Source organism: Phyllopteryx taeniolatus, chromosome 4 (genome assembly GCF_024500385.1).
Source record: "Phyllopteryx taeniolatus isolate TA_2022b chromosome 4, UOR_Ptae_1.2, whole genome shotgun sequence".
NCBI classification, from domain to species: Eukaryota; Metazoa; Chordata; class Actinopteri; order Syngnathiformes; family Syngnathidae; genus Phyllopteryx; species Phyllopteryx taeniolatus.
In genome coordinates this window covers 14,169,563-14,197,062 of record NC_084505.1, presented here as the reverse complement: position 1 = coordinate 14,197,062, position 27,500 = coordinate 14,169,563, and the positions used below count along the sequence as shown (strand labels likewise).

The 27,500-nt window shown below is 39.3% G+C and overlaps 1 protein-coding gene across 2 annotated transcripts; it reads left to right on the top strand.

Annotated features, from left to right (window-relative positions):
• Positions 1 to 70: 70 nt before the first annotated feature.
• On the top strand, positions 71 to 26,462 carry nomo (nodal modulator). Of its 2 annotated transcripts, XR_009788049.1 has the most exons (32): positions 71 to 328; positions 735 to 824; positions 904 to 949; positions 1,045 to 1,145; positions 2,609 to 2,715; positions 2,817 to 2,889; positions 4,567 to 4,719; positions 4,811 to 4,948; positions 5,034 to 5,123; positions 5,223 to 5,328; positions 5,428 to 5,578; positions 5,942 to 6,119; positions 6,390 to 6,531; positions 6,633 to 6,764; positions 7,068 to 7,204; positions 7,281 to 7,368; positions 7,513 to 7,576; positions 7,652 to 7,747; positions 9,389 to 9,610; positions 9,914 to 9,996; positions 12,468 to 12,627; positions 13,868 to 13,994; positions 14,404 to 14,517; positions 16,247 to 16,374; positions 16,472 to 16,613; positions 20,179 to 20,262; positions 22,641 to 22,751; positions 22,862 to 22,963; positions 23,940 to 24,059; positions 24,141 to 24,233; positions 24,300 to 24,540; positions 25,421 to 26,462. XR_009788049.1 is itself a non-coding variant. In XM_061769754.1 (31 exons), the coding sequence occupies exons 1-31, from the start codon at positions 173 to 175 to the stop codon at positions 24,429 to 24,431; spliced, it is 3,666 nt and encodes a 1,221-aa protein (XP_061625738.1). In that variant the 5' UTR covers positions 71 to 172; the 3' UTR covers positions 24,432 to 26,462. The 2 variants fall into 2 exon arrangements, 1 of the variants encoding a protein (XP_061625738.1); XM_061769754.1 differs by having other exon boundaries at positions 24,300 to 26,462.
• Positions 26,463 to 27,500: the final 1,038 nt, after the last annotated feature.

Here is a 27,500-nt window from a genome sequence, read left to right as displayed (position 1 = left end):
TTTGATAGCCCGTTGTTCTGGTCAGGTTTGGAGATTACGTCCATAGCAGCTCCACGCCAGCAGATCTCGCTGCTGTTGTTACTTTTGAGTGGTTCATTGACAGCAAGTCAGCTGGTACGGAACCGGATGCAGCGTGTCGTTTCTCTGATCGAAGGAGGATCGTTCAGGCAAAATGTTGAGAATCACAATTCGGGCTGACATAAGTACTCTTTGGGTCTTGTTCTGGGTCACATATTCTCAGTTTTTGGCCGTGTCCTCCGATGACATAGTGGTGGCATGTGGGGGATTTGTGAAGTCCGACGTTGAAATCAATTACTCATTGATAGAGGTAAGTGCAAATGTCCCTGTTTAGCTAGCCGCCTGCTAGCTAAGCGGCGTCTACAATTCGTACCGGTATGCAATGGTTGCAATAGTTCGTAGATATGTGACTCGGTTTTAAGCCTCAAACGTATCAGCGTAGAGGAGGAGAACGTGGAGCACAAGGCGCTCGAGCTAATCTCAGCTCATTGACAGGAGATAAACCGTTGGGTCAATTAGTGACATTAACTGTTTCCAACTGACTGATACGACGTTCACACACGTCGCCCCCTTCTTTTTCCACACTGCTTTACAAAGAGTCACATCGGGGGATAAAAAAAAAAAAAAAAAAAAGTCACATTGTGCCATCAGAGGTTTTGCTTTGGGACTCAATTTTTACTTCATATAAAATTTGAAACTGTTATTTTATTTTACAGATCAAACTCTACACCAAACAAGGCTCCTTAAAATACCAAACTGACTGTGCTCCAATTAATGGCTACTTTACGATTCCACTTTATGATAAGGTAGGAAATACTCACATTGGTATTCACTTCTTTTATATACTAATGATACTTATGTACGTTTTTTGTTGTTTCTGCAAAGGGAGATTTTGTTTTAAAGATTGAACCTCCCCTTGGGTGGAGCTTTGGTAAGAGCTGCATTGTTACTTTCTCAGTCAGATATTTTTTTATCCATAGTGGTAATTTTAGTTATTTTTTTTATGTTTTCTTTTACATTGACCAGAGCCTACCAGTGTCGACCTTCATGTAGATGGCGTCACTGACATATGTACAAAAGAAGAGGACATCAACTTTGTTTTCACTGGTTTTTCAATATCGGGAATGGTGAGTTTTTCTTACTCTCTCAGCGGGCCTCATTCACTAACAGTGTGTAGTGACGCATATTTGACGCACGTATCTTTGATTAATCAAAATTGTAATGCTCTTGTATGTAAAAGATGACACAGTTGCTGATGCACTACAGAGACTTTATTACCCAGATCAGTAACAGAATGCACATTCATATAAGAATTGCTATCGGTTACCTCTGGTCCTTAAGCACTCCACACACGGACTCCCTCAGTTGAGCCATCGTTCAAGCTTAGAAGTCCCTACTTTGGTATTTGATCTGAAATGTTCCTTTGCATTCTCATCAAATTTGCTATTCTCAGCAGAAATTTTCCTTTGTCCCTTTGCATTTTCATCATTTTGTTGACATCACAACCACTAATCACCAGGCTCGCCCTTAACGGCCTATACTCAGAGCCAAAAATACAATATTGTCGTAGTTCAATTTGTTCGTACCCTGCAAACAAATTTAGAACCTCCTCAGACAATGCTTACACACAAATAATGAAAGCTCAGCTTTTGAAAAATCATTAAACACACATCCTTAGCCATTACAGTCAACGTATTGAAACTATCAGTAATTTATAAAAACTGTTAACGATAATAACTGCAACTGGGAATATGCTAATGAGTGGACTAAATGTTATAATTAACCGTGAAATGGACACTACTCATCACTTTCACCATCGTTCGTTTTAAGTGCTAGTATGTGCTTTACGTGTATGTGTGTCTGTATCCGTCGCTGGCAGGGTCTTGGCAGTGGTCATTCAACGAGCTACAGGTTGCGCGAGTAATCTGAAAAGCGATCGAACCGCTTTATTCCGGGTTTTACTGCGTTCATGTAATTTTTCTTACCGTTTTATACCAAACTGATGACGTAGAACACATTTCCTAGTTAATCCATGGCTTCGAAGTTTTCGTATTGACCAAGTAGTACACATGCTACAAATCTCTAACATCATTTCCCAATATTTACAGTTGACAAACGACCGTCAAAAACATCAATGCCTCTTTACTATGCTATATTTATTCCGAATCCTTACAATGTATTGTAACAACTTACGCAGTGTTTGTTTATTTTCTGCACTTAATTTGTTTTGTCTCCGCATGTTCTGAGTGCCAAATACTTTAATTTTGAAATTAATTAAAACAATTAATTAATGACTGTCATCTCGCAACTTCAAACCTCCCCAAATCAGCTTAAATGTATCAAGCGGATGCCCTTTTATGGAAAAATAGGGGCGCGGCTTATGCTGATTGCACCCCTCAAGCACGAGTCCGTCCTTTTGATTGAATTCTGATTCACTAACATACGCATGGTGGGGAAAAGAGAATTGGCCGCTGCGCACGTGTCATGAATCTGATGGTGATTCTACATATACACTGAACTGATGTGCAGAGTAAGAACATTTCTACACATTTATGAGTGAATGAGGACCAATGTTGTTTTCATTGCACAGGTCTTGAGTAAAGGCCATCTCCTTGGCCCAGCTGGAGTAGAAGTGAAATTGAGTCATACTGGAACAGACGAGAAACTCCAAACTGTCATCACCCAGCCTGGGGGAGCGTATGTGGCTTCAACATTTTTAATTAGTCACAGGTTTACACTTGTGATCCTGAACTGATGTAATATGAGCTGTCGTTTCCCCTGCCATTCTTTTAACACAGATATAGCTTTCACAAAGTGCTCCCTGGAACATATGACATCATTGCTTCCCATCCTTCCTGGATTCTGGAGCAGGTTTGATCTTTAGAATGTTTTTTGTCAGTATTGCTTAAACAATGAAAAGCAGTTTAGCTGCTTTCAGTTTAGCAGCATATTTCATAGAGGGAAGCGAGCGCACAAACCTATCGAGGGATCTCAATTGATGTGCGTACCATGTCTGAGACGCACAAAATGCTGGTTAGAGCGTCAGCCTCACAGTTCTGAGGACCCGGGTTCAATCCCCGGCCCCGCCTGTGTGGAGTTTGCATGTTCTCCCCGTGCCTGCGTGGGTTTTCTCCGGGCACTCCGGTTTCCTCCCACATCCCAAAAACATGCATTAATTGGAGACTCTAAATTGCCCGTAGGCATGACTCTGAGTGCGACTGGTTGTTTGTTTGTATGTGCCCTGCGATTGGCTGGCAACCAGTTCAGGGCGTACCCCGCCTCCTGCCCGATGACAGCTAGGATAGGCTCCAGCACGCCCGCAACCCTAGTGAGGAGAAGCAGCTCAAAAAATGGATGGATGGATATTTTCTTTGAAATCCCAAATGTCCACCGAGGGATGAAACTGGGGAATTAGAACTATCCATTTTCTGAGCCGCTTCTCCTCAATAGGGTCGCGGGCGTGCTGGAGCCTATCCTAGCTATCATTGGGTAGGAGGCGGGGTACAGCCTGAACTGGTTGCCAGCCAATCGCAGGGCACATACAAACAAACAACCAGTCGCACTCAGATGCACACCTACGGGCAGTGGTACAAGAAGAAGACAAAGATTCAACTGTGTGGCCAGGCGTTATGTTTGGAGGAAACCAGGCACCGCTCATCACCTGACCAATACCATCCCTACAGTGAAGCATGGTGTTGGCATAATCTTGTTGTGGGGATGTTTTAGAGCTTTAGGAACTGGGAGACTGGTCAGGTTTGAGGGAAAGATGAATGCACCAATGTACAGAGAAATCCCGGATAAAAACCTGCTCCAGAGTGCTCAGGACCTCAGACTGAGGCGAAGGTTTACCTTCCAACAGGACAACGACCTTAAACACAGCCAAGACAACAAAGGAGTGGGTTCAGGACAACTCTGTGAATGTCTGAATAGCCCAGCCAGAGCCCAGACTTGAATCCGATGGAACATCTGAAAATGGCTGTGCACTGATGCTCCCCATCCAACCTGATGGTGCTTGAGAGGTGCTGCAAAGAGGAATGGGTGAAATTGCCCAAAGATAGGTGTGCCAAGATTGTGGCATCATATTCAAAAAGGCTTGAGGCTGTAATTACTGGCAAAGGTGCATCAACAAAGTATTGAGCAAAGGCTGTGAATAATGTCTTACTTTTTTATTTTTAATACATTTGCAAAAATTTCAAAAAAAAACTTTTTTCATGTTGTCATTATGAGGTGTTGTGTGTCGAATTTTGAGGAAATAAATAATTTATTCCATTTCGGAATATGTAACAAAATGTGGAAAAAGTGAAACGCTGTGAATACTTTCTGAATGCACTGTATACATGTATTTATTGTGCCAAGACACCAGCGATAAATAAATTAATATTCTAGGAAGTTATGATTCAAACCATCATGTCATCAGCCTGTAGTTATCATAGTTTGGCTAGACACAAAGGAAGTCTGCTAACCTGTTTTTGGTTGTTTGGTCACGTGATGTTACGCATAAGGCGGATTACTTTGACCTTCATTGGAACTTTTGCTGTGTTCCTGCAGAGCGCCACAACGGTGCATATTTCCACTGCCAACACGTTGGCTGCTGACCATTTGGTGGTTGCAGGCTACGACGTCTCGGGGGAAGTACGCAGTGATGGCGAGCCCATGAAAGAGGTCACCTTCCTGCTTTACTCGGCTACAGTCAAAAGAGAGGTATCCTGAGTGACGATTGATCAAGCTTACATAATGTGTACATTTCAATTACAAAGCTCATTGAAACTGCATTATTTGTTGCGATTCCCAGAATGTGAAAGGCTGCAACTATTCTCCAGTGGAGGATGCAGACTCTGGGGACAGCTCCCTCATCTACCTGTGCAGTGCCCTCTCCAGGGAGGATGGTATCTTTACCTTTCCCTCACTATCTAGTGGGGAGTACACCGTGGTAAGCCTTCTGTGAAAACCAATCCCAGTTGAACCATTTTAATTTAAAAACAAATTTGTAACAGAGCAGGAACTCTCTTCTTCAGTTGCCCTTTTACAGAGGAGAAAGGATCACTTTTGATGTTGCTCCTTCCAGAATGAATTTCAAGGTGGAACACAACAGTTTGACGCTCGAGGTACATAGACTTCAGTGTTACATTAACTTTGGAATATACTACTTATATATTCAGTTCACCTAAATTTGGTCCGTCATTCTCTTCATTTGTCATGTGCAGCCCATCTTTCGTGTCATGGGTTTTTCTGTTACTGGTCGGGTCCTTAATAGTGTTGATGGGGAAGGTGTAGTTGATGCCACGGTCTCCATCAACAATCAAATTAAAGGTAATCCTATGAGATGATGACATGCTGTATTTGTCTTTATTATTATGTTTATGTTACTTTTTTATGCTCTGGCTTTCCTTTGCCCTTGTCTCTTCATAGTTGTTAGCAAAGAGGATGGTTCATATAGGCTGGAGAACATGACAGCCGGTACTTACACCATCCGTGTCCACAAGGAGCAAATGTTCTTTGAGGCAATAACAGTGAAAATTGCCCCCAACACTCCACAACTTCCAGACATCATTACAGCAGGGTATGTCTGGTTGTTTTAACAAACTGGCATCTGCACACTTTTGCACGCTAAACAGCATACATTGGTTTTGAATTTGTATTTGTGGGTGAATGAAGTAAAAATACCTTTATACCCTTTCAGACCACTTTATTATCTATACCTGTGCAATATTTGAAAACCAGTGAGAGCCTTTACAGAAAGAACAACAGAACAAACTTAAGTGAAAGCATTATTTTATTCCTACATTTGAGATAACAGGCTCCTTCCCATTTTAATGTATGCATTATATCTGGATTGTGCATCTGTATTGTTTTGTTGGTGTTGATGGTGGTGAGTATACATTATATTAATGACATGTTCATGATCTGCATTGTTCTTATGCAGTTTCAGTGTTTGTGGACAAATCTCGATCAGCCGCCTACCTGAGGGCATGAAGCAGCAAGGTCGCTACAAGGTCACCTTAACACACCAGGGCCAAGATAAAACCTCAGGCCGAATGATTGACTCAGACACCCAGGGAGCCTTCTGCTTTCAGGCAAAACCTGGAGACTACAGTGTCCATGTACGACGGTAGCAGCTTTTGAATGGAATTGTCCTGTCTGAAAAACATTTGCCATTTAGCTGAAAAACATTTCCCATTTAGCATTGATACTACATACAGTGTATTTTATAAAGAAACTGCATATCATTTCCTATTTCCCATAGTTATGTACTCTGCAATGAAAACACGCCTTTGCACATGTTAAGAAACGCACTGTGTGTGTGTGTGTGTGTGTGTGTGTGTGTGTGTGTGTGTGTGTGTGTGTGTGTGTGTGTGTGTGTGTGTGTGTAGGTATCTCTCCCTGAGATAGATGTGAAAGCTGGATTGGCTCTGCATCCTCAGGCGCTGGTGTTCTCAGTTGTGGACCAGCCCCTCACAGACCTACTTTTTACCCAATTCATGGCCTCCATCTCTGGAAAGGTCTACTGTTTGGGTAAGTCTGTCTCCTAAAAAACCTTTGCTATTACTGTATTTGTGTGGTGAAATATAATAATAATAATTTAAAAAGAAATCTGTTTTCTTGTTGAACTGTAGCATCCTGTGATGACCTGTCGGTAACGCTCCAACCAGTAAGCCGCCAAGGAGAGAGAAGGATCATACCTTTGTCAGGCAGCAGTGACATCCTCAGCTTCTCTTTTGACAATGTTTTACCTGGGAAATACAAAGGTCAGGAATCAAACAGTATCCTAATGCTGGACACATCTGATGTTGGTTTACAATTTAGCACCAAGCCACATGTAGGTGGTATGATGATGGAGCTACTAGCTGTGTAAATAGTGTGACATCGCACTGTCAATTAAACAAAGGAAGAATGCAACAAGTTCAACTGAACTATACTACTTAATGGACTCATTCTGCACATACACTTGTCTAGACCTCCATCTTTTAGGCTTTTGTGACTCCCATGCACTTATAGCATTTTCAGTTTTATGACTCATCTTATTTCTGTCTTTGTTATACATACAATAGTAAGCATGTCTCACGAGGAGTGGTGTTGGAAACATAAATCCATGGAAGTCGAAGTTGTTGATGCTGACATCTTGGGGGTCGAGTTCCGACAGATTGGCTACATCCTTCGCTGCTCCCTCTCCCATGCTATTACTTTGGTCAGACAGTAGCTACAAACTCAGAGATGGCGAGCCTATATGATGACATTCTTAAATTCAGTTTGTTACTGTGCAGGAGTTCTTTCAGGATGGCAGCAAACCTGAGAATGTGGGAATCTACAATCTCTCCAAGGGAATCAACCGTTTTTGCCTCTCCAAACCTGGTGAGATTCATTATCAACACAAACAAACAGTATAAATAAGCAATCTATGAAAGCAAAAAGAAAAGAAAACAAATCTGATTGAGCATGAATAATGTGATGTACCAATTTGGGGGTAAAGTTAATTTGTCACAAAATGTCATCCAGGTGTGTACAAAGTCACCCCTCGCTCCTGCCATCAGTTCGAGCAGGATTTTTACACCTATGATACGTAAGTAAAACTACCGAGATTGCGTATACATGTATCCAGTTCCGTCAGGTGGTCTTATGGACCTTGTCTTAACAGCTCAGCACCCAGCATCCTGACTCTTACTGCAGTGCGGCATCACATGACTGGGCTCGTAACCACCGACAAGATCCTAGATGTCACAGTCACCATCAAGTAAGAATCATTTGAGAGGGAGTTTCATCAATTGAACAATCAGAATGCCTTTAATGTATGAAACCCTTACAAGAGATGATTAAAAACTTAAAACACACTATAAATATGCATTGGTGAATGTACATACTACTACTGTATGTAATGTGCAGTGGTGACCGTATTGATTGATAGTCTTAACAACATACAGCGGCTGAAATAAGTATTTAACACGTCACCATTTTTCTCACTAAATATATTTCCAAAGGTGCTATTGACATGAAATTTTCACCAGATGTTGGGAACCAGCCAAGTAATCCACATAAAAGGAAAGTAGAACAAATAAGATCAGAAATTAAGTTGTGTGAAATGACACAGAGGAAAAACTATTGAAGACATGAAGAATGGGAGGTGCAAAAAGGCATGGAAAGCCAAGACAGCACCTAAACTCTATCAATACTCAAACAGCAATACAGCCCCTTGTCAGTGCAAATGAATATCAGCTGGTTCAGTCCTAATTGATGGCCTACAAAACGGTCTCATTGCCAAGGTGTGAGTGAAGTCACATCTCATGATGGGTAATAGCAAAGAGCTGTCTCAAGACCATCGCAAAGTAATTCTTGCAAAACATAACGATGGCATTGGTTACAGGCACATATCTAAGCTTCTGAATGTTCCAGTGAGCGTGGTTGGGGCCATATTACGTAAGTGGAAAGCCAATCATACCACCATAAATTTGCCTCGATCAGGTGCTCCTCGCAGGATTTGTGACAGAGTAGTGCGAAGAATAATCAGAATAGTTGTCCAAGAGCCAAGGACCACCTGTGCAGAGCTTCAAAAAGACCTGGAATTAGCAGGTACTGATGTCAATGGCCGCTAGGGCCTGTATGCACGCTCACCACGCAAGACCCCATTGCTGGGAGAAAAAAAAAAAGCATGTCAAAGAACAACAGTTGGACAAGCCAGTTAAATACTGGGAGAATATAGTCTGGTCTGCTGAGAGCAAAATTTAACTCTTTGGATGCCTATAAGGCACACCACGTTTGGAGGAGAAATGGCACTGCACATCACCCTAAAAACACCATACCAACAGTGATGTTAGGAGGTGGGAACATGATGGTGTGGGGCTGCTTTTCAGCAAATGGTACTGGTAAACTTCACATTATTGAAGAAAGGGTGAATGGGCAAATCTACTGAGACATTCTTGACAAAAATCTGCTGCCATCTATGAGGATGATGATAAATGAAACGAGGGTGGACATTTCACCAGGATAATGGTCCAAAACATACTGCCAAGGAAACTCTCAACTGGTTTCAAAGAAAACAAAAAATAAAGCTGGTAGAATGGCCAAGCCAATCACCTGACTTGAATCCAATCGAAAATCTATGGAAAGAACTGAAACTCAAGGTTCATAAAAGAAGCCCATGGAACGTTCAGGATTTGAAGACTGCTTGTGTGGAGGCATGGGCCAAAATCATAACAGAGCAATGCATGGTACTACGCCATACAGGAGGCGTGGTGAAACTGTCATTGCAAACAAAGGCTTTGGTACAAAGTATTACCGGTAAATAAATACCAGTTGGCGTGTTAAAATACTAGCTGTTGTGTATCAGCGTTTCAATGCCAATCTTAGACTGTTTTATTGTCTGTCTGTTACCTGTCAGATCGTCCATTGAGAGTGAGCCAGCGCTGGTTCTTGGCCCCCTGCGGAGTCTTGAGGAGCAGAGACAAGAACAGCAGCTGCAGGAGATTCAGTTGCGGCGCCAAGAACGAGAACGGCGAGCTGCTGAAGAGGAAGGGGTCGTCAAGGATGATAGTCCTCCTATCCAAGAAAAGGCTGATGACCTGACAGGCCCCTTCCACTACGAGTTCTCCTACTGGGCCAGGTCGTTTGCAATTAACATTTATGTTGATATTTCATTAATAAAACTCGCTTCTCTCATTAAATTAGTGTTTCACCTGTTGCCCTCAACTATTTATTTCTCAGTTATTAGCTCTTTTAACAAAATTACTTATTTCACATTGTTGTTAAACAAGCTATTACCTTATTGCATTTACTCTGAATAGCTGTTATTTTTTGTTTATATAGAAAGTGGATGTGAGGTTTTTCCCTTTTAAGTAACTTAAGAAGTTTGTCTGTAATAACAGGTCCATGTTAAGCCCTGAATCTATAATTATTTACTTTGCAGGGCCGGAGAGAAAATTACAGTTACTCCCTCCTCCAAGGAGCTGCTCTTCTACCCCCCTGAAGTGGAGGCCACTATCACAGGAGGTATGCTTCTTGGAAATTGTAGCCCAATAAACTACAACCCACAGATGTATTCAGGTTTGAAACTTTTTTTTTTTTTAGTGCTATTAATTTTCTACTTAATTTACTTTCAAAATCATGCTACAGCAATCGTTAATGTTCAAACTGATGAACGTTATTGTTTTTTTGCAAGCATTCACTCATTTTGAATTTGATGCTTGGAGCACTTCCATAAAAGTTGAGAAAGGGACATGTTTACCACTGTGTTTCATAGGGATGCATGATATTTATCGGACCGATAAAATATTGGCCGATTTGGGGGAATTTTTTATCTATCTGATAGGTAAATTTTTCTGATTAAAAAAAACCTGATAATTTAATGAAATTTTGGGGACTTTTAGTCAGGCACAGTAGCCCCAAAGCAGGCCAAGACCCCAGGTTATGTGCGCGCCTTACTAGGAGGACCCAGGCTTTGGCCCTGTCACTGCCTGACTAATAATGAACAAACATGTCTGCACCAGTGTGGTGGTTTTTCTCAGAAGAAGATAACAGATGCATGTTTTGCTGTTTGCAAAACCTTCAGCGAGGATTTTGAGAGGAGGAAAGAAGGCTTCAAGTTTGAACACAACAAATCTAATAGCTGACCTGAAAAGTCGTCATCATGACAAAGCGATGTGAAAAGAATACGAAGCAGCCGCGGTAGCAGCCTAGTAGAGCTAAAGCTAAAACAACAACAACACGGAGGTTTGATGTCTCTATTCAGCAGGTGTTTGGAATCTGTAAAAACTTTTCGAGAGACAGTGAAAAGGCTAAAGCCAATAACAACAAAGTGATGGAATTTATAGCGCTATAGAAGCATCACAGACTGTTTCCATCTGCAGGAAGATAGTGGGGTACTTCAGACACTCTCAGGTCACCACCTCCCATCTTCAAACCTTACAGAAACAACTAGATATGAAAGAGGCAAGGCTTGCCCACTAGATGAAACAGCATGCTCTATATGTTGAGAAGATTGTTGGGGCAGAAAAGAGCCCTTGCAGCATATGCAGTAGATTTTGAGTCACCTGCTCCTCTTGCCCCATGCCAGTGGACTTTAATTGAAAACATGCTCACTATTCTTGACCCCTGTGAACAGCTGACAAGGCATTAATTCAGCTACAGCCACTGCAGCTGCTGGGTTCCCCATTGAAGCCTTAAAACTTCTGTTAAAGGGGACTGTTGCAACAGAGCATGGAGTTAAAACTTCAAAGAGCACCCTACTGAAATCCACAGAGCAGCTTTTCAGTTACATCTACATGAGTCCCCATTTTTTTCTTGCTTCAATCTTGGACCCTAGGTAAAAGGATTGCTATTTTGACCCAGCAACAAAATGGGAAGCAACAGAAGTGTTGCAGACCTTTCCTCACTTGCACGGAAATACCTGTCCTCTCTTTTCACCAACATAGACCGTGAAAGTTTTTCTGCTGCTGCAAATGTTATTGGTGAAAAAAAACTGACTTGAATGTGAGAAGGCAGCAATGCTTCTTTTTAAGAAAAATATCCCACTGATGCCCTAACCAAGAAAATAGAAAAGACAATGGAGGCAGAGTAAAAAGATTGATTAGGGTTAGGTTAACTGTTGAGTAGAAAGTGGAAATCATTTGTTTTTTCATTTTTATTTTGAACTATAAAGATTGTGAGAAAAAAATCTCTATGATGCTTGATGCAGTCAAAGCATTAATAATTCTGTAAATCTTTGGATGATTACGTTCATGTTTAGGGATGCACTTTATTCATTTGATTACATTTTTGTAATTTAGGCTATGTCAGAGCATATAATTTTATATTTGAAAAATATTCAACACCAAAAATACATTTGCGGATAAACCAATTTTCAAGGAATGCACGAAGTAAATTGCATGTTTTTGTTGAATGTCCTTGTACTTTATTTTACTTATTTGATTAGATTTTTGTAAAATGATAAAATCCCTAATTTCCTTGCAGTTATAAATTGAGAAATGTTCTAAAACGGTTGGATTATTTGCTCAAACAGTTGTTCACAAAGTGGTGAACCTTGTCCCATCCTTGCTTGTGAAGAACTGAGCATTTCAGAGATGCTCCTTTTACACGCAAACATGACACTCACCTGTTTCCAATTAACCTGTTCATCTGTGTAATATTCCAAATAGATGTTTTTTTTGTGGTTTTTTTATAAGCATTCCTCAACTTTCCTTGTCTTTTGTTTGCCACTCTCCCAGCTTTTTTAGAACGTTCCAAGCATCAAATTCAAAATGAGAGAATATTTACAAAAAACGTTCTTCAGCTTGAATATTGAATACCTTGCCTTTTTAGTGTTTTTCATTGAATGTAGGTTGAAAAGGATTTGCAAATCATTGTATTGTTTTAATTTATATTTTACACAACATCCTAACTTCATTGGAATTGGGTTTTGTACTACCCTTAGGTCATACTGACAGTTTGAACAAATGAGAAAAAGTGTTTGTCTTGTACTGCAGAGTCATGTCCTGGTCGCATGGTGGACATCATGGGACGTGCAGGACTCTTCCTGGAGGGCAAAGTGTCACCGGAGCTGCAAGGTGTGGAGATCTCAATCACTGAAAGAGGAGCTACTGCACCACTCATCACTGTGGCCACCAATGAGAATGGAGCATACAGGTAGAAGAGCCCAACACTGTTTGATGAAGAAACAATAGAAGTGTTCGAGAGTTTGCAAGTTTTAAGTCTTTGGAGCTTCGCACCAAACCATAACATTTTCTCAAGGCACATTTCAAATGGAATAGGTTTAAGGTGCACCCCCCTCGAGATAATCTGCATTGTGTTTCCACATTCAAGGAGCTGATAAATCATGAAGATGTAGTTTTACTTGCAGTTGAACAGCTTGAGCTTAGTTTGTGTAGTCATTGTGTGTTTATTAGTTTGGTCCAAAAAGGAATTCAATCAACAACTGAACTGAACTAAGCTGCTCTACAGCATAGATGTCAAACAAGTTAGAGGGCCGTTTTGACTGTAAAAATCATAACTGTTTAATCACCTCATTATATTATTAGAATATACATAATTGGTCCATTATTTGATTACTATAAACATATTTTTAACAACAAAATAGAAGTCATGGAAAGTAGTGATAACCATGTCCCTTGAGAAACACTGACCTAGAGGATACTGTTACATTTCACTTGGCATTTCCTCCTTAGTAATCATGATATAAGGTCAACGCTCTGGCCTTATCATCTGTGTGATTAATTGGCAGCATATTCTCTGCAGACATTTGTTCCCTCCAACAATCTTTCCTAACCATGTTTGTGAAGTTGACATTTGTTTGAAAGGCTCCTGATTAGATTTGTAACACACGTCTCCTTCTCTGATGAGCTACAGTGACTACAGTGATCCATCAGCTTTTACACACTGTCCATATTTAAAGCTCAGTATATTTAAAATTGGACTTTATGATAGCTGACAATTATGAAACAAACAGGGAGCATTCCAGTCTTTATTAATTCTAATTGACTTTTGGTTCGTCCCTATCTGTAGTTGCCACGCCAAGTCACTCTTTGGCACAGTTGTTTACTCAAGATGCTTTTCTGGACCAATCCTGAAATTTGTCTGATTGTTGACTGTAAATCTGATTTACATCCTAACAGATTTGCTTCATACTTGACTGTTTTTGTTGACTTGAAAGTTGTGAGTTTGGTGGTTGTCCCGGTCACAAAATTTCAATAGAAGAAAACTATATAATTTTAGAATTAGGTTTTATGTTAATGTCCAGCTTTTCCACCAATTTTCTGTTACTCATTGATGGTTTCACAGGGAACAAACGTTTTCTCACCAAATGCCACATCTCTGTAATAGGCTTTGAAAAACATTTGTCTTTGCAACATTCTTTCTTTCTTGGCAGTGTGGGTCCACTCCACAGTGACAGGCAGTATGACATCAGTGCCAGTAAAGAGGGTTTTGTCCTGAGTCATGTAGAGGGAGCCCAGGGAGATTTCAAAGCCTTTGCTCTGGCTGGAATCACCTTCAAGGTACAGTTGTGTTAGACAGTTTGCATCAGCCCCTTTTATACCTGCACTCCTTATCCAATGCTTTCATCATGAGCACTCAAGTTCCCTTATAATGGTGTAATCTGACTGTTTTGTTACATGTGAATATGTGCCATTTTAGATGTTATATAATATAAATATATTATTTTTGTACAATAATTGAAAATGAATCAGCACTCAGCTTGCTGCTGTCACTCATATCTACTAAAATCTATTGATAACCTTCTTTTAGTTGTTTGACTGCATCTCTGATTCTTTTACCCCAAAGGAATTTAATTTAATTTAATACAGGAGTTTTAGCTGCCAATAATTGCAATATTTGGTTTTCAATCAAGAATGACAGTTTCATTATATTCATTTATGATCCTTCTCTTGTGCATCTATATTGCAGATAAAATCGGAGGACGGCCATCCGCTGTCAGGAGTCCTTCTATCTCTAAGTGGCGGACAGTTTCGTTCCAACTTGTTGACTCAGGACACTGGCCTTCTCACATTCAATAACCTGGTAAGGAACTAATTTTACATTTTACGAATAAATGTTTGAATAATCTAATACAAGAATCTTATTTTTTGTTAAATCAGTGAGAATTTTTATTTAGTTTGAATTCTCATTAACACGTAATATTAGGGCTGCAACAACTAATCAATAAAATCGACAGAAATGCAAAATTGATCATTCAAAAGTCTCGTGAACTAATTTCATTATCATTTTGTTGTGTCGTACGAGTATTAGATCAGTCACCCGCTTTGTTGCGCGATCACTCTGCTGTAAAATGCCACAGTGTGGCGGAAGTAGGGCCATATGGATAGAGCGGAGCCATCACTTGGGCGGAGAAAATCTTCTTAAGTGTTTGAGCATCCTTGTCTAATATAGCCCTTAATGAATAAGTTAAAGTGTTAGTATTGTGAAATAAGGATAGAGTCAAGACACTGCACTGTATGAATGAGGAGTCAGGCAGGACAACTTGCAATTAGACATGGATAAGTTATTACAAAATATTGTACATTTATGACTGCATCTGTATATGATCAACAGTTTATTCTTTTTCTTTATTATTTATCATTTATTGACAGCTGAGGTCCATTTTACACAACACAAAATACCTATTTTGGCTGATATTGTATAGCATACATTCGTATATTCTTTTGTGTGCGGCCTATTGTAAAGGTATTTAACATTTGGTAGTTTTTTTTAAAGTTTTTTTTTATTCATAATTTATTACTAAGAGCGCTGGGATGTTCATGCAGAAACTCGTTTGTGCACTTTTCTGCACTGCCAATTTGAAATATCCTCTTTTTGAATAAAGGGATGGAATTTTAATTTATTTTATTAAAATAATCATAAGTTGCAGCCCTATAATATGTTTGCAACAACAAATCCTGCACGTCAATGTGGCTTTTATAAATTTTGTCGAACGCTGGGTATTGTAAATGCCTTTTTTAACGATCTTATTCTAAGTTTTTATCCATACAAAATTCCTGTTAGCACTGTACAACTCAACAATTGTAATCAATCTTCTTCAAACATCAATTCTTTTTTAGGCCCATAGAACCAATTAGATTTCTGATGACAACAAACACGTAATAGCTTAGGTTAAAAGTCAAATCAGTGGATGCTCCTTTTCTTCAAACACTCAAGGGATATTGGTCGATGTCAGAACATGAGTCTCTTTGATGGAGAATTACGCCGTGAGATTCTACAGCTAGCTGAGGTCACGGGTTCATAGTGGACATGTTAGGTTACAACAGGGGTGTCCAACGCTTTTTTTGTCTCGGGCCGCATTGTAGTTATGATTTCCCACAGAGGGCCATTAGAACAGTGAAACCATATAAATGTTTAATCACCAAAACATATTATTACCATTACACAACAAATTGAGGGATAACTTGTTTTGAAATCAGAAGACAAGGATAACAGTTTATTCAAGTATTGTTTAAGTTACTGTCGAAGAAGGGTTTGGTAACAGAAAAATGCAATATCTCAACATTATTGTTTATTATGACAATTAGGAATTTGGGTACAGATTTTAGCAAATGCATGTTTTGCTTTCGCTGGCCACATAAAATGATGTGGCGGGACGCATCTGGCCCCCGGGCCTTGAGTTTGACACCTATGGGTAACAACGTTAAATACAATATCCCTTCCCTCCTAATCAGTGGTTGGGGCAACACATTGTAACTTTGGTAGTCTGGTCTGCTTTTCATTTGACATTCAGTCTGTTCATCCTCTCCAGAGTCCAGGTCAGTACTATTTCAAGCCCATGATGAAAGAATACTGCTTTAAGCCAACATCCCAGATGATTACGGTGGAAGAGGGTCAAATCCTCAGTATCGATATAACTGGGAGTAAAACTGCATATAGGTACTGTCAAGTTCTCTTCATCTCAGCTATAATAAGCACCGTCAAGCAGAGCCCAAAAAGATTTTGTCCAATCCATTTCTTGTACTTTTGTGCCCAGCTGCTACGGAGCAGTACAGTCTTTGAGTGGTGATGCGGAGAGGAACGTTGCCGTGGAAGCGGTGGGTCAAGAAAACTGTAGCACCTCCAGTGAGGACACCGTTACTGATGAGGAAGGTCGCTTTAGACTAAGAGGTCTGCTGGTAAGGATGTCAATGAGCTAGTTCCAGATAGGCATTATTATTACAGGGGTAGCTTAACTTATGAGTCCTTCAACTTGTTTTATTGAGTTATGAGCCTTCATCATTTTATTATTTTTTTTGCTTTGCGAGACAATATTTGAGCTACAATGGAGCTTCAGATACAATGCTGCTCGAGTGAACACTGATGCCCTCGCATGTGGGCAAGCAGAGCCACAGTCACCAGTGCACTTTGAGCGCTGTCATTTGAAAGGGTCAAACACACAAATATAAATGAGAGCGGCAACAACGAACATTGTCAGCCAGAAACTCAAGCTCATGATCACTTGGTCATGTCGCCACAACGCACAAATAATACAGTATGTACAGTAATTACACTTTATAAAAGCATTTTTTTCTTTACATTTTCTTTTGTTTCACGCAATACAGTTTAGGGCTGCCTGATACAGTTGGGGAAAAAAGTATTTCGTCAGCCACCAATTGTCACTTAAAAAGATGAGAGGCCTGTAATTTTCATCATAGGTATACATACCTCACCTATGAGAGACAAAATGAGAAAAAAAAAATCCCCCAAAAATGTTTTTTTTTTGTTTTGTTTTTTTTAAAAAAAGAAATGATTAGCAAAATAAGGTGGAAAATAAGTATTTGGTCACCTACAAACAAGCAAGATTTCTGGCTCTCGCAGACCTGTAACTTCTTCTTTAAGAGGCTCCTCTGTCCTCCACTCGTTACTACCTGTATTAATGGCACCTGTTTGAACTCGTTATCAGTATGAAAGACACCCGTCCACAACCTCAAACACTCCCACTCCAAACTCCACGATGGCCAAGACCAAAGAGCTGTCAAAGGACACCAGAAACAAAATTGTAGACCTGCACCAGGCTGGAAAGACTGAATATGCAATAGGTAAGCAGCTTGGTGTGAAGAAATCAACTGTAGGAGCAATTATTAGAAAATGGAAGACATACAAGACCGCTGATAATCTCCCTCGATCTGGGGCTCCATGCAAGATCCCACCCTGTGCTTTTGTTTGCACATTAAGGACAAAAGTCATGTTTTTATTTGAAATGCCCATTTAATAAAAAAAAAAAAAAAAAAAAAACACCATTCAAGCAACAGGTTTTTCCAATTTTTGAGATTGTAAGATGAAAGCTGCAGCTGGCTACTAGAGTATGGACTGAATGGGTGGCAACAATGTGGAAATGAAATGCCAGTATTCTAAGGGTAATAGCCCATCAGCAACGTATTGAAAAAAAAGAACTATGAATTAATAATTTTTTGGAACGGTAAACTTAGTTCAAAATTTTGAATTATGAACTGACCCTTGTTCATTTTTGGAACGATGAACTGAACTTTGAACTAGTTCGTGTAGAAAATGAACTTTCCAACACTGATTCTGTATTATTTCACATCACAATATATATCGCCTGCAAACACCGAGCCACGGGCCGGGATCGGCTGCCGTGGACTTCCGCTTCGCAAAGCCAGCGTCCTGGCTCACAGCAGCTGCCACTGCATGCCGCCCCCACCTCCTCGTAGAAAGGTTCCGCCAAATTACTCATGTTGTAGCAGTAATCACTCTTTAGTGGTGTTCTATTGAGTGTTTATCTCAGGTCAAAAGTCGTGGGTGAACGACCATCACTATGATTCCAACTCCTGTTACAACATATCCCTCCGCCAAACATTCGATTAGTCCCAAAAATGAAATAATCGTTCCACTCCGTACAAATACAGACATTAATGCAAAAATAAATTTTAATTAGTTCCCTCTCTTCAAATGAAATATCCACAGTTCAAATAAAAACATTACAGCCTTCTCAGAAAAATAAATGATTTTACAATATCACTAAGCGGAGGAAAAGAAACTAAGTATGAGTCCAATGATTTGTTACTTGTTTATATTGTTGTTATTTGTTTATTTGTTACTTGGTTGCTTCTAAACCTTCTTTGCCTTTAATTGTGTTTCGGGCCTGACTTGAGTTTTTGTACTCGAGCAAATAAATCACTGTTAGTAGGCAGTATCCAATTTCTAATTTAATAAATATTCCCTTGTAACTCAAATATTGTCTCTCAAATATTATAAATACTGTTAAATTAGTGAACAGAATTTCTCAATGGAAGTTTGGTTATTGTGAGCATAGCATGATTATTGCTGCAGCAATCATTGCGTTTTGGAGATACGAACCATATACGAACCTAAGCATTGGATGCACGTGGATAGAAGTGCACGATAACATATGATTTGGAGATGTCATTTTCACAAAAACCTGTGGGAAAGTGCACAGAAACTACTAAATCCTATCGAGAAGGATTCAGTCAGCAACAAAAAGAGAGGTTTTTCGGTTGTCCTGCTTTCGCCTCTTCGCCCCACTTGTACCACCAACCTTACTGCAATACAGTGAGGTTTCCAACGATATCGCAATCATTATCGTACTATGAGATTAATACCATGATGAAACCGAACCGTGTGCTATAGATATCGTTACATCCCTAGTGGGTACAGTATCCAAAGGTTGTACTCAATTAAGAGTACTTTACTTTAGAACAATGAGTCAAGTACAAGTAATTAGTCCTCCAAATAATTAAGTGTTAAGTTTCCAGTGGAAAAAGTACTCCGTGACTGGTTTGTAACTTAGAATTTATTTTTTAAATCAGAGCCTGAACATATAATAGACAAAAATATAGAATAGGAATGTGGAAATAACTAAAACAAACTAAAGCTTTATAAAATCATTTTTTAAAGGCAAATTCAGCCACAATGGTCTCAAATGAACTTTCCTTGCTTTACTTGTGAAACAGCACCCTGTTCAACGTTCTTGAAGGTTAAATTGTCATATTTTTTAGGCAGACACAGATGACTGTGCATGACATAGTAGCTGTATTCTATGTTGTATAAGGTAAATATAGATTGACTGTTAGGCCAAGGGTGTTCTTCCTTTTCTGACTATGAGTCACACGCTGTTATTTCTGCCATGCTTCACTTAATCTGTCACTTTGAAAAGTTTGCATCGGTGTTGCTGCAGTTATGTGACTGCCTGGCGACATTTGATTAATGAAATGGGGTCTCTCTGACGAACCAAAACAAATAGAAAAATTAAAAATAATAAAATAAAAGTAGCACAATAATAATAAAAGTAAAACATATATATATATATATATATATATATATATATATATATATATATATAATAAATACCCAAGTAAATGTCAAAGGTATGTTGCATTAAAACTACACTGACAAGTCAAATTTATCCAAAAAGTTGTAATTGTAGCGCGTTACTACCCATCTCTGAATATGTTTCATCGTCTTCTCAGTCAGCGTTGCAAATGAGGCTGCTTGATGCAGGACTTTGAGATGCCAAAAGCTTATACTTTTTACTATTTTGGAAGCTGTATGATATGATTAAAAAAATACAATGTCTTCCTGTGCATCAGCATAGTAATTTTACTGCAGTATTTTGTTGGGGGGATGGGGCATCATTTTGGGATATAATTGCAGTCATTTTGCTCAGAATATTAGTTATTGACTATTCAGTTATTCAATTCACTAGCCACTATTTTCCTACAGCCTGGTTGCAAGTACTTGATTCAGCTGCGAGCTGAAGGTAACGACCACATTGAGAGAGCCTTACCACAACAAAGAGCCATAGAGGTGAGTGGCAAAGTCAGTATGAGTTTTTCAATTCAATTATTCCCCATTTCCACTGGAAACTAAGGATGTCCTGCTGCCATTTTTTTTGCACCCGAGTCCGAGTCTTTGATTTTAAGGATCTGCCGAATCCCGTTCCGATGCCTCGAAAATGACAATTACACTATTGACTTGATTTTTTTTGGGGGGGAGAATAAATGTGCATTATACACAACAAATTACCATTTAGGCACACACCCACACACTTAAAGTTCTCCTCTTTTTTTCGTAAGCTCTAAATTTAAAGTATTAGCTTTACATTTGATGATACAGTATGCATTTTGAATTCTAAAGTTGTACGTTATCAAATAAAGTGCTTAACTTCAGAAAAATAAAGTTTGTGTTTCCCCTTTTCTGTTTGGCATCTTGACAAAGCAGTGAAGTCTCAAACAGTTTTATTAATTTTCATTTAGCACAATTTAAGTGAACCATTTTAGATGTTTGTTGAAAATCTTTTTGTTTCATAATTGAGTTACTTTTTTTTTTAACCTCAACTTCCATGCAGAGTCTCTTTCTCTATCTCCCCCTGCTACATTTCTCCTAGTCTCTGGGCTGCGCACAGGCAGTGATTACTGCCTGAGATACTGATTTGATTTGCCAAAGGTGGTGGCTGAACTTGCATGTGACTGGTTGGTACGATTCATCGCTACTGTAAAGCCTACAATGCTATGCTGCTTAAAATAGAAGCACCCTGAATGTCTTTAATCATAACCTTTCTTTTTTGGCCATGGTGGGACTGCCCCTGGGTATGGACCCAGAGCCTTATTGTCTACATTGTAGGCTATAATGATCGCCCACAATGCGCTGTATTGCAGAGGGCAGGCTGTGTGTGTGTATGTGTGTGCATGACACACGCGCGCACACACACACACACGCTGCGTGTCTCTATTAATAATTCTATACCGGTACTAAAATGAATTTAAGTTACATTGTGTAGTATAAACACACCTTTGCACCTTTGGATTATATTCTGATTTTTTAGCCTTCAGAATGTCAGGAAATGGTAAAACTGATATTTTTCACCCAATCTCAATGAGCTGAAAATCACGATCGATCCCGATTTTCGGTCATGTGACCAGATCGTGACATCCCCACTGGGAAGTCAAAGTACCTTCGTGGACTCGCTATAGGTCTGCTCACTATAACGTAATTTCTCGTGTATAATGCGCACCCCCAACATGAAGGGGTAGGCGAAACATATTATATTTTATTTGAATGGAATTAAAATTAAACTGTCAAGCATTTCAGAAAAGCATTATCATTAAACAAAACATAACCATAAAGAAATGAATGATGGTTGTTGTTTTAAAAAAAAAAACATTTCACAAATTCTGCCAGGCTATGTAAACTTAGGAGCACAACCGCACATACAGTATATGCAGTCATACAGTCGTACGTACCCCTGTCATATTGGAATGGAGGTGTAGGCTACACCTTTTTCATAACCTAGATGGCGGCATATTAGAATGAAAGTGTACACCTTTCTCATAACCTCGAGGTGGCGTTGACACTGGAATGAAAGTGTACAGCTTTTTCATAACCTCTAGATGGTGGCAAACATTTATAAAATGTGAACGTTTTTCATTTCCCCCTATACCTATGTATAATGCGCACTATTGACTTTTGACAATTTGGGGGGGGGGGGGAAATGCGCATTATACACGAAATTACAGTAAGTCTTTTCAACTGGCAAAATCGGTTACAAACCCGAGTTTTGAGTAGTCAACGTGTGTGACGTATACTACTGCTTTTTAGTTGAGCAGATTCATCTTGCCGCGTACGCAGCCGGATACTATAGTATGATACTCTATTATTAGAGTTTTGTACTACAGTCTTCAATGCGGCTACTGTGGCTGTACTATTTTGAAGTCGAAAACCAACTGCTTCAAACTGAGGTGTGCAGGTGGACTTTGTACCAAAGGTGGGACTGACTCAATTTCACTCGCAGTCAAGTGACGTTCGAGTTCATATGAGAAAAATCATTGTCACATTCTCATAGTGAGTCTTTCTGGATGCGGCTCACTGTAGCATTTCTGTCAGAGAAATCTGTATGTTTTCCTCATTGTCAGTGTGGGAACATGGAATGTGATGTATCTCATGGCTCCATTCTGAACACTGAAACAGGCATAGATAAGACCATAGCAGGCTGGAAACCTTTAACTTTGTAATGTCCTCTTTTGAGAAGTGCAGCCCCCCTAATCTCTCTTGCATGACTGAAAAGGCCTTAATTCTTGTTAATTCTCTGTTCTTCTTTCACCCCATATGACTCGCTTGCAGCTTTATTTCTATTTGGAGCCCAAGCTGCATCTACACATTCTGCACTTGTTCACTTTCCTCTTCAGGTCGGCAGCAGTGACATTGAGGGAGTCAACATCATCGCCTTCAGACAAATTAATCAGTTTGACCTGAGCGGGAATGTCATTACATCCCCGGAACATCTAGCAACTTTATCGGTAGGCTAATTTTTAAATTGTTACCTAAATCTCCCTGTCTTTTTTCATGTGGCAAAGGTGTATGAGATCATCGAGATTAAAACTTTTTTTCCTCTCCCACATGTGCTCAGGTGAAGCTATACAAGAGTGACAACTTGGACAACCCCCTCCACAGTGTCTCACTGGGCCAGTCCCTCTTCTTCCATTTCCTCCCACTGGACAGAGATGGAGAGGTATCATCCTACATTTCTCTCTTGAAGTCTATTAGGGAAGCTCAAATGAATGATTGAATTATAAAGAAGTATTCAGAGCAACATTCAGAAAAATTGTAACATCAAACCCAATATATCAAATACTTGAGTTGGGGCAATATTTTACTTATAGTTATCCATTCATGGATAATATCTGATGTTACAGAAGGAGTGGGCATAACAATTGATGAATTGATAAGAATTTGGTACATTGTGTGAAATTGGTTGACTAGTCTTGTCTTGATGCAAAAGGGAGTACACTATTTGGTTGCAATCAGCAGAGGTGCTGTTCATTCAAGCTCAACTAGTTTACTGTCGAAATAAAAACAAGACATCAACTATTGGAAGTTATGCTGCAGCCATGCAGACCTCAAGTAATGCAAATCCTAGAGCTGGCATTATTCTGCTCAGTATTAACTCCTATTGGGACACCTTCAGAACATTCAAAGAGCGCGATTGTCGATCCTATTGGAAAATATTTAATAAATAATGAATCAATCGAAAGGTAATGTCCACCTTCATTCCTGACTATTGCTGAGTGTGGACATGTTGATGTTTGCAATGGCCAAATGGGAATCTCTTCAGGGGACTTCCTGAATCGATATTGAATTGGGGGGAGGAATCTTGCAATGTATTGATTAATCAATATTTTTACCCACCCCTATAGTCGCTGCAATTTTATTTGGAGCATGCTCACATTTGATTTTTTGTTTCTAATAGTAATGGCGATCTTGTCATTAGCCTGAAATCTTTAATACCAGTATATATATATTTTTTCCCCAGATAATGTCTGCTGGGATACATTGTAGTCTTCTACAGAAAGCTTCCTTTTCTAGTTTTGTCAGCTTGAACTTCTTAACTGTTTTTCCTGCTCTTCAGGGATGATGTAGATGTGGTGTTTTGTTTTGTTTTTCTTATTGTTGAATGATGTGATATCCTGTTGTTGCCATTTCTTCAGGGCTACATTCTGATGCTATACTCCACACTGTCCCGCACCCAGTATGACTTCATTCTACCTCAGGTTTCCTTTACTTCCACTGGCTACCACAAGCACGTCACCCTCACCTTCAACCCAACTGTAAGCGATATGTGAAATTTATTTTTTTCAATATGTATTTAAAGTGTCTTTTTGACCTAATCTCTGCTTGTTTTCCTGCAGCGCAAAGTACCTGACCAAGATGTCGCCCAGGGCTCCTACATTGCTCTACCCCTCACTCTGCTACTCCTGTTAGCAGCGTACAACCACGAAAAGGTGCTAAATGTGCGCTACCACGTGTTCAACTTCGTTAGTTTACTAATGTCCTGACTTGTCTTCTAGGTCATCCCCTTCCTCCTGCAGATGGTGAATCGTATTCAGGGTGTAAGAAGCATGGCCCAGGCCAGCGGAGACAGTGCTGCCTTGGACGAAGCCAAACGTCAGGCCAAGAGGCAGAAGGCCCGACGCACATGAGACAGAAAACCCCCAAGCACATTTGAATAGTCCACAAGCCCTCATTGCCATAAATCGTTGAGTCACTTTAATTGCAAGTTTTCAACAATGCATTCAACTCTGGGCAAAGGTCAGTGAACCTTTTAGCTTGTTTTATTTAAAATAACCCCCCCCAAAAAAAAAAAAAAAAAAAAAACACCCGACCTCAGTTGCTCACATTCACCGACTGATTTTTTTCTAATTCAAGCAATTCATTGTTTTAGACATTTGTGATCAAATCATGAGAATGTAATTAATTTAGGTTAACTCAGATCTATTTGTTGCCATTAAAAAACACTTGATTATATTGTTGATATTGATGGTTGCTGACTGGTTAGCACATCTGCCTAACAGTTCTGAGGTCAGGGATTCAAATCCAGCCTCCCTGTGTGGAGTTCGCATGTTCTCCCTGTGTACGGGGTACTCCGGTTTCCTCCCACATTCACGCATGGTTGGTTAATTGGAGACAGCAAATTTTCCATAGGTGTGAATGTGAGCGTGAATTATTGTTTGTCTATATTTGCCCTGCGATTGGCTGGCGACCAGTTCAGGGTGTACCCCACCGCTCGCCAGATGTCAGCTGAGATGGGCTCCAGTACGTCCGCATCCCTAGTGAGTGAGGATAAGCGGTTTGAAAAATGGATGGATGTTGTCTGCCAACATTGGGGTCAGTTCAAGGTCAATTTACGGACTTGAGCATGTCATGTGGCAACTTTGCCCACAACATAAAAAACAAGAACTAGCTTCGTTAACATGGAGGGTATCTGATATTCAATGATGTGGATTCCTTTTACTGTAATTCTCCCCTACTATTTTTGAGACACACAATTTTGTAACTATTGTAACAATGAGTGAATTTTCAGTGAGACATTTAGCTCAGGAGAATTGGAAATATTCAAATGGTTAAATTTTGTGGGAGTTAAATGGTAATGTGGTGTATTTCTTTTTTTCCTCCTTTCTTTCCAATCTAGCATATCGCTGCTATCCGGCAGAATCCTCGCATCTCCAAAACCATCACTTTTCAGGAAACCAAAAACAGGGCTTGTTTATTTAACGATTAACATTGCATCGTCAAAGAGAGCAAGCCATTTGCAACACTTTCAATTGATCAGTAATTTGTAAAAATAACACATCCATGTGGGGACTGACCAATTGTATCAATTTGTGGGAATTTTTGTATTTATTTATTTTTTTTTACAAAATTTGGACATGAGGTTTCTGCCCGACAGTGACGATATGCAAATAGAATAATAACAATTAACCTTATTCATACGCTGATGCATTGCAAACAAATTTTTCTTCCAAATTTGACAATTGTTGATGTTACTATTTTGTGGCAGATTTGTTTGAACCCATGTTAAACTTTACTACGATTGTTTAAATATATATACCACAGTAGTGGATATTATTCTGCAACTGTACAATTTAGTACTGTAAAGTCCCATATTACAATTTATTTCCATTGAAAGTTTCCAACTTTGAAAATTCCTGGAAATTTTCAATTTGCAAGTGAAAACTTCATGTTTATCTAACTTGTCCAGTGCCTCCATGTTATATGGTGGACAACAGCACTCAGATCTCATTGAATCTAATAGTATTTGTCTTTAAAATGTATAGGTTAAGATGATTTACTCTGCTATGTCAACGGCAACCTGAATCCACCCGTAATATTAATCACAAAAGAGGAGACGTTACCGTTTTGTTAGAAACATTCGTCATGCACTCCGTTTAACTGTCAGGGGATTCGGAGAGACTTATTAGCTCTGAATGAGGAAAAAAGTTTTGATTTTTGGTACACTGTGAAGATTTTGTTGTTGTTGTTGCTCCATGGGGTGGGGGTTGCTGGGAATTACCTGGAACTGAGATTTTAATAATTTATTAACATGGATTAAATGTGAGTGTCTTCTGTTAGTGTGGGTAAACTACTTAATTATGTGTTGAGGTTGAGAACCCTCAAGAGTAAATTATTCATAGATCTGGTCAAAAATTTGAATAAAAAGATTTGAAATTTGATGGGTATTGTCTTACCTGTGAAAAGTCTTAATTGTTCTCCCCATTTTTTTCACTCTTGATCGTTGATTCACTGAAAAAGCCAAAACCACTTGAATTTGTACCTGTGTAAATATTTTCTGAAGAATGTACATTTACAATAACTTTATTGGTTTGGCTGGGCTGAATTGGGAAATGCCCGATGGGGTGTAATTGTCAACCAGTTCATTTTTGTTTGTTTTATGTGTATAATAAACTTGAACTGGCAGAAAATGGACTTGGCTGTCGTATGGTGTCGCCTCTAGGGGGCAATGTAATCCTAGACAGACTCTTCCTGATAAAACATGGACACAATCAGGATAACTTCAATAATACACCTTTTTAAAATATAATTGGCTTTTTGGTTCAACTAGAACAATAATATATTTGTAAAATGCTATAAATTAAACACTTTGTTGAGTCATCGTTCTCGTGTATAGGAAGTGTAAATATGAAAAACAAGTTGTCGTTACTACATGTCTCAAGGGCTTTGCCTCTTTGTGTGGCCTGTCTACAGCATAGTTTAAATGTCACACAGCCAAGAGTAGAATGAATGAATAAGTATGAATATAGTGGCGAAGTCTGGAGGATACTGATAGGGGCGATGGCCTAAAAAAATAAGTATCAATATTAGCTACAAGGTTAACTGCTGAGGATGTTACTTGGGGAGACTATCAGTTGAATACACCGTATCTTTCATTGTACACAACTGTGCAATCTAATGAGTGGCATCAACATTATTTTTAATTTTTATTGCTTGAGTCACAGGGGAAGGACAAAATAACCATCCCCACTGCAAACTACACGACTGCAATAATAAACATTGTGAATACCCCTCTGACAGTGACAATGTAAACAGCATTACTGTATTTCTAAAAGTCGGATTTTGGATGCTACTCTTTAAAAGGATGTACGAATAATCGACGAGTCATATTTTTGATTAACAGCTTGATCGATGGTGGTAAATTGTGTAATAAAGCATTCACACCCAGTTGGGCTCTTTGGCTACAGAGAAAATGTATG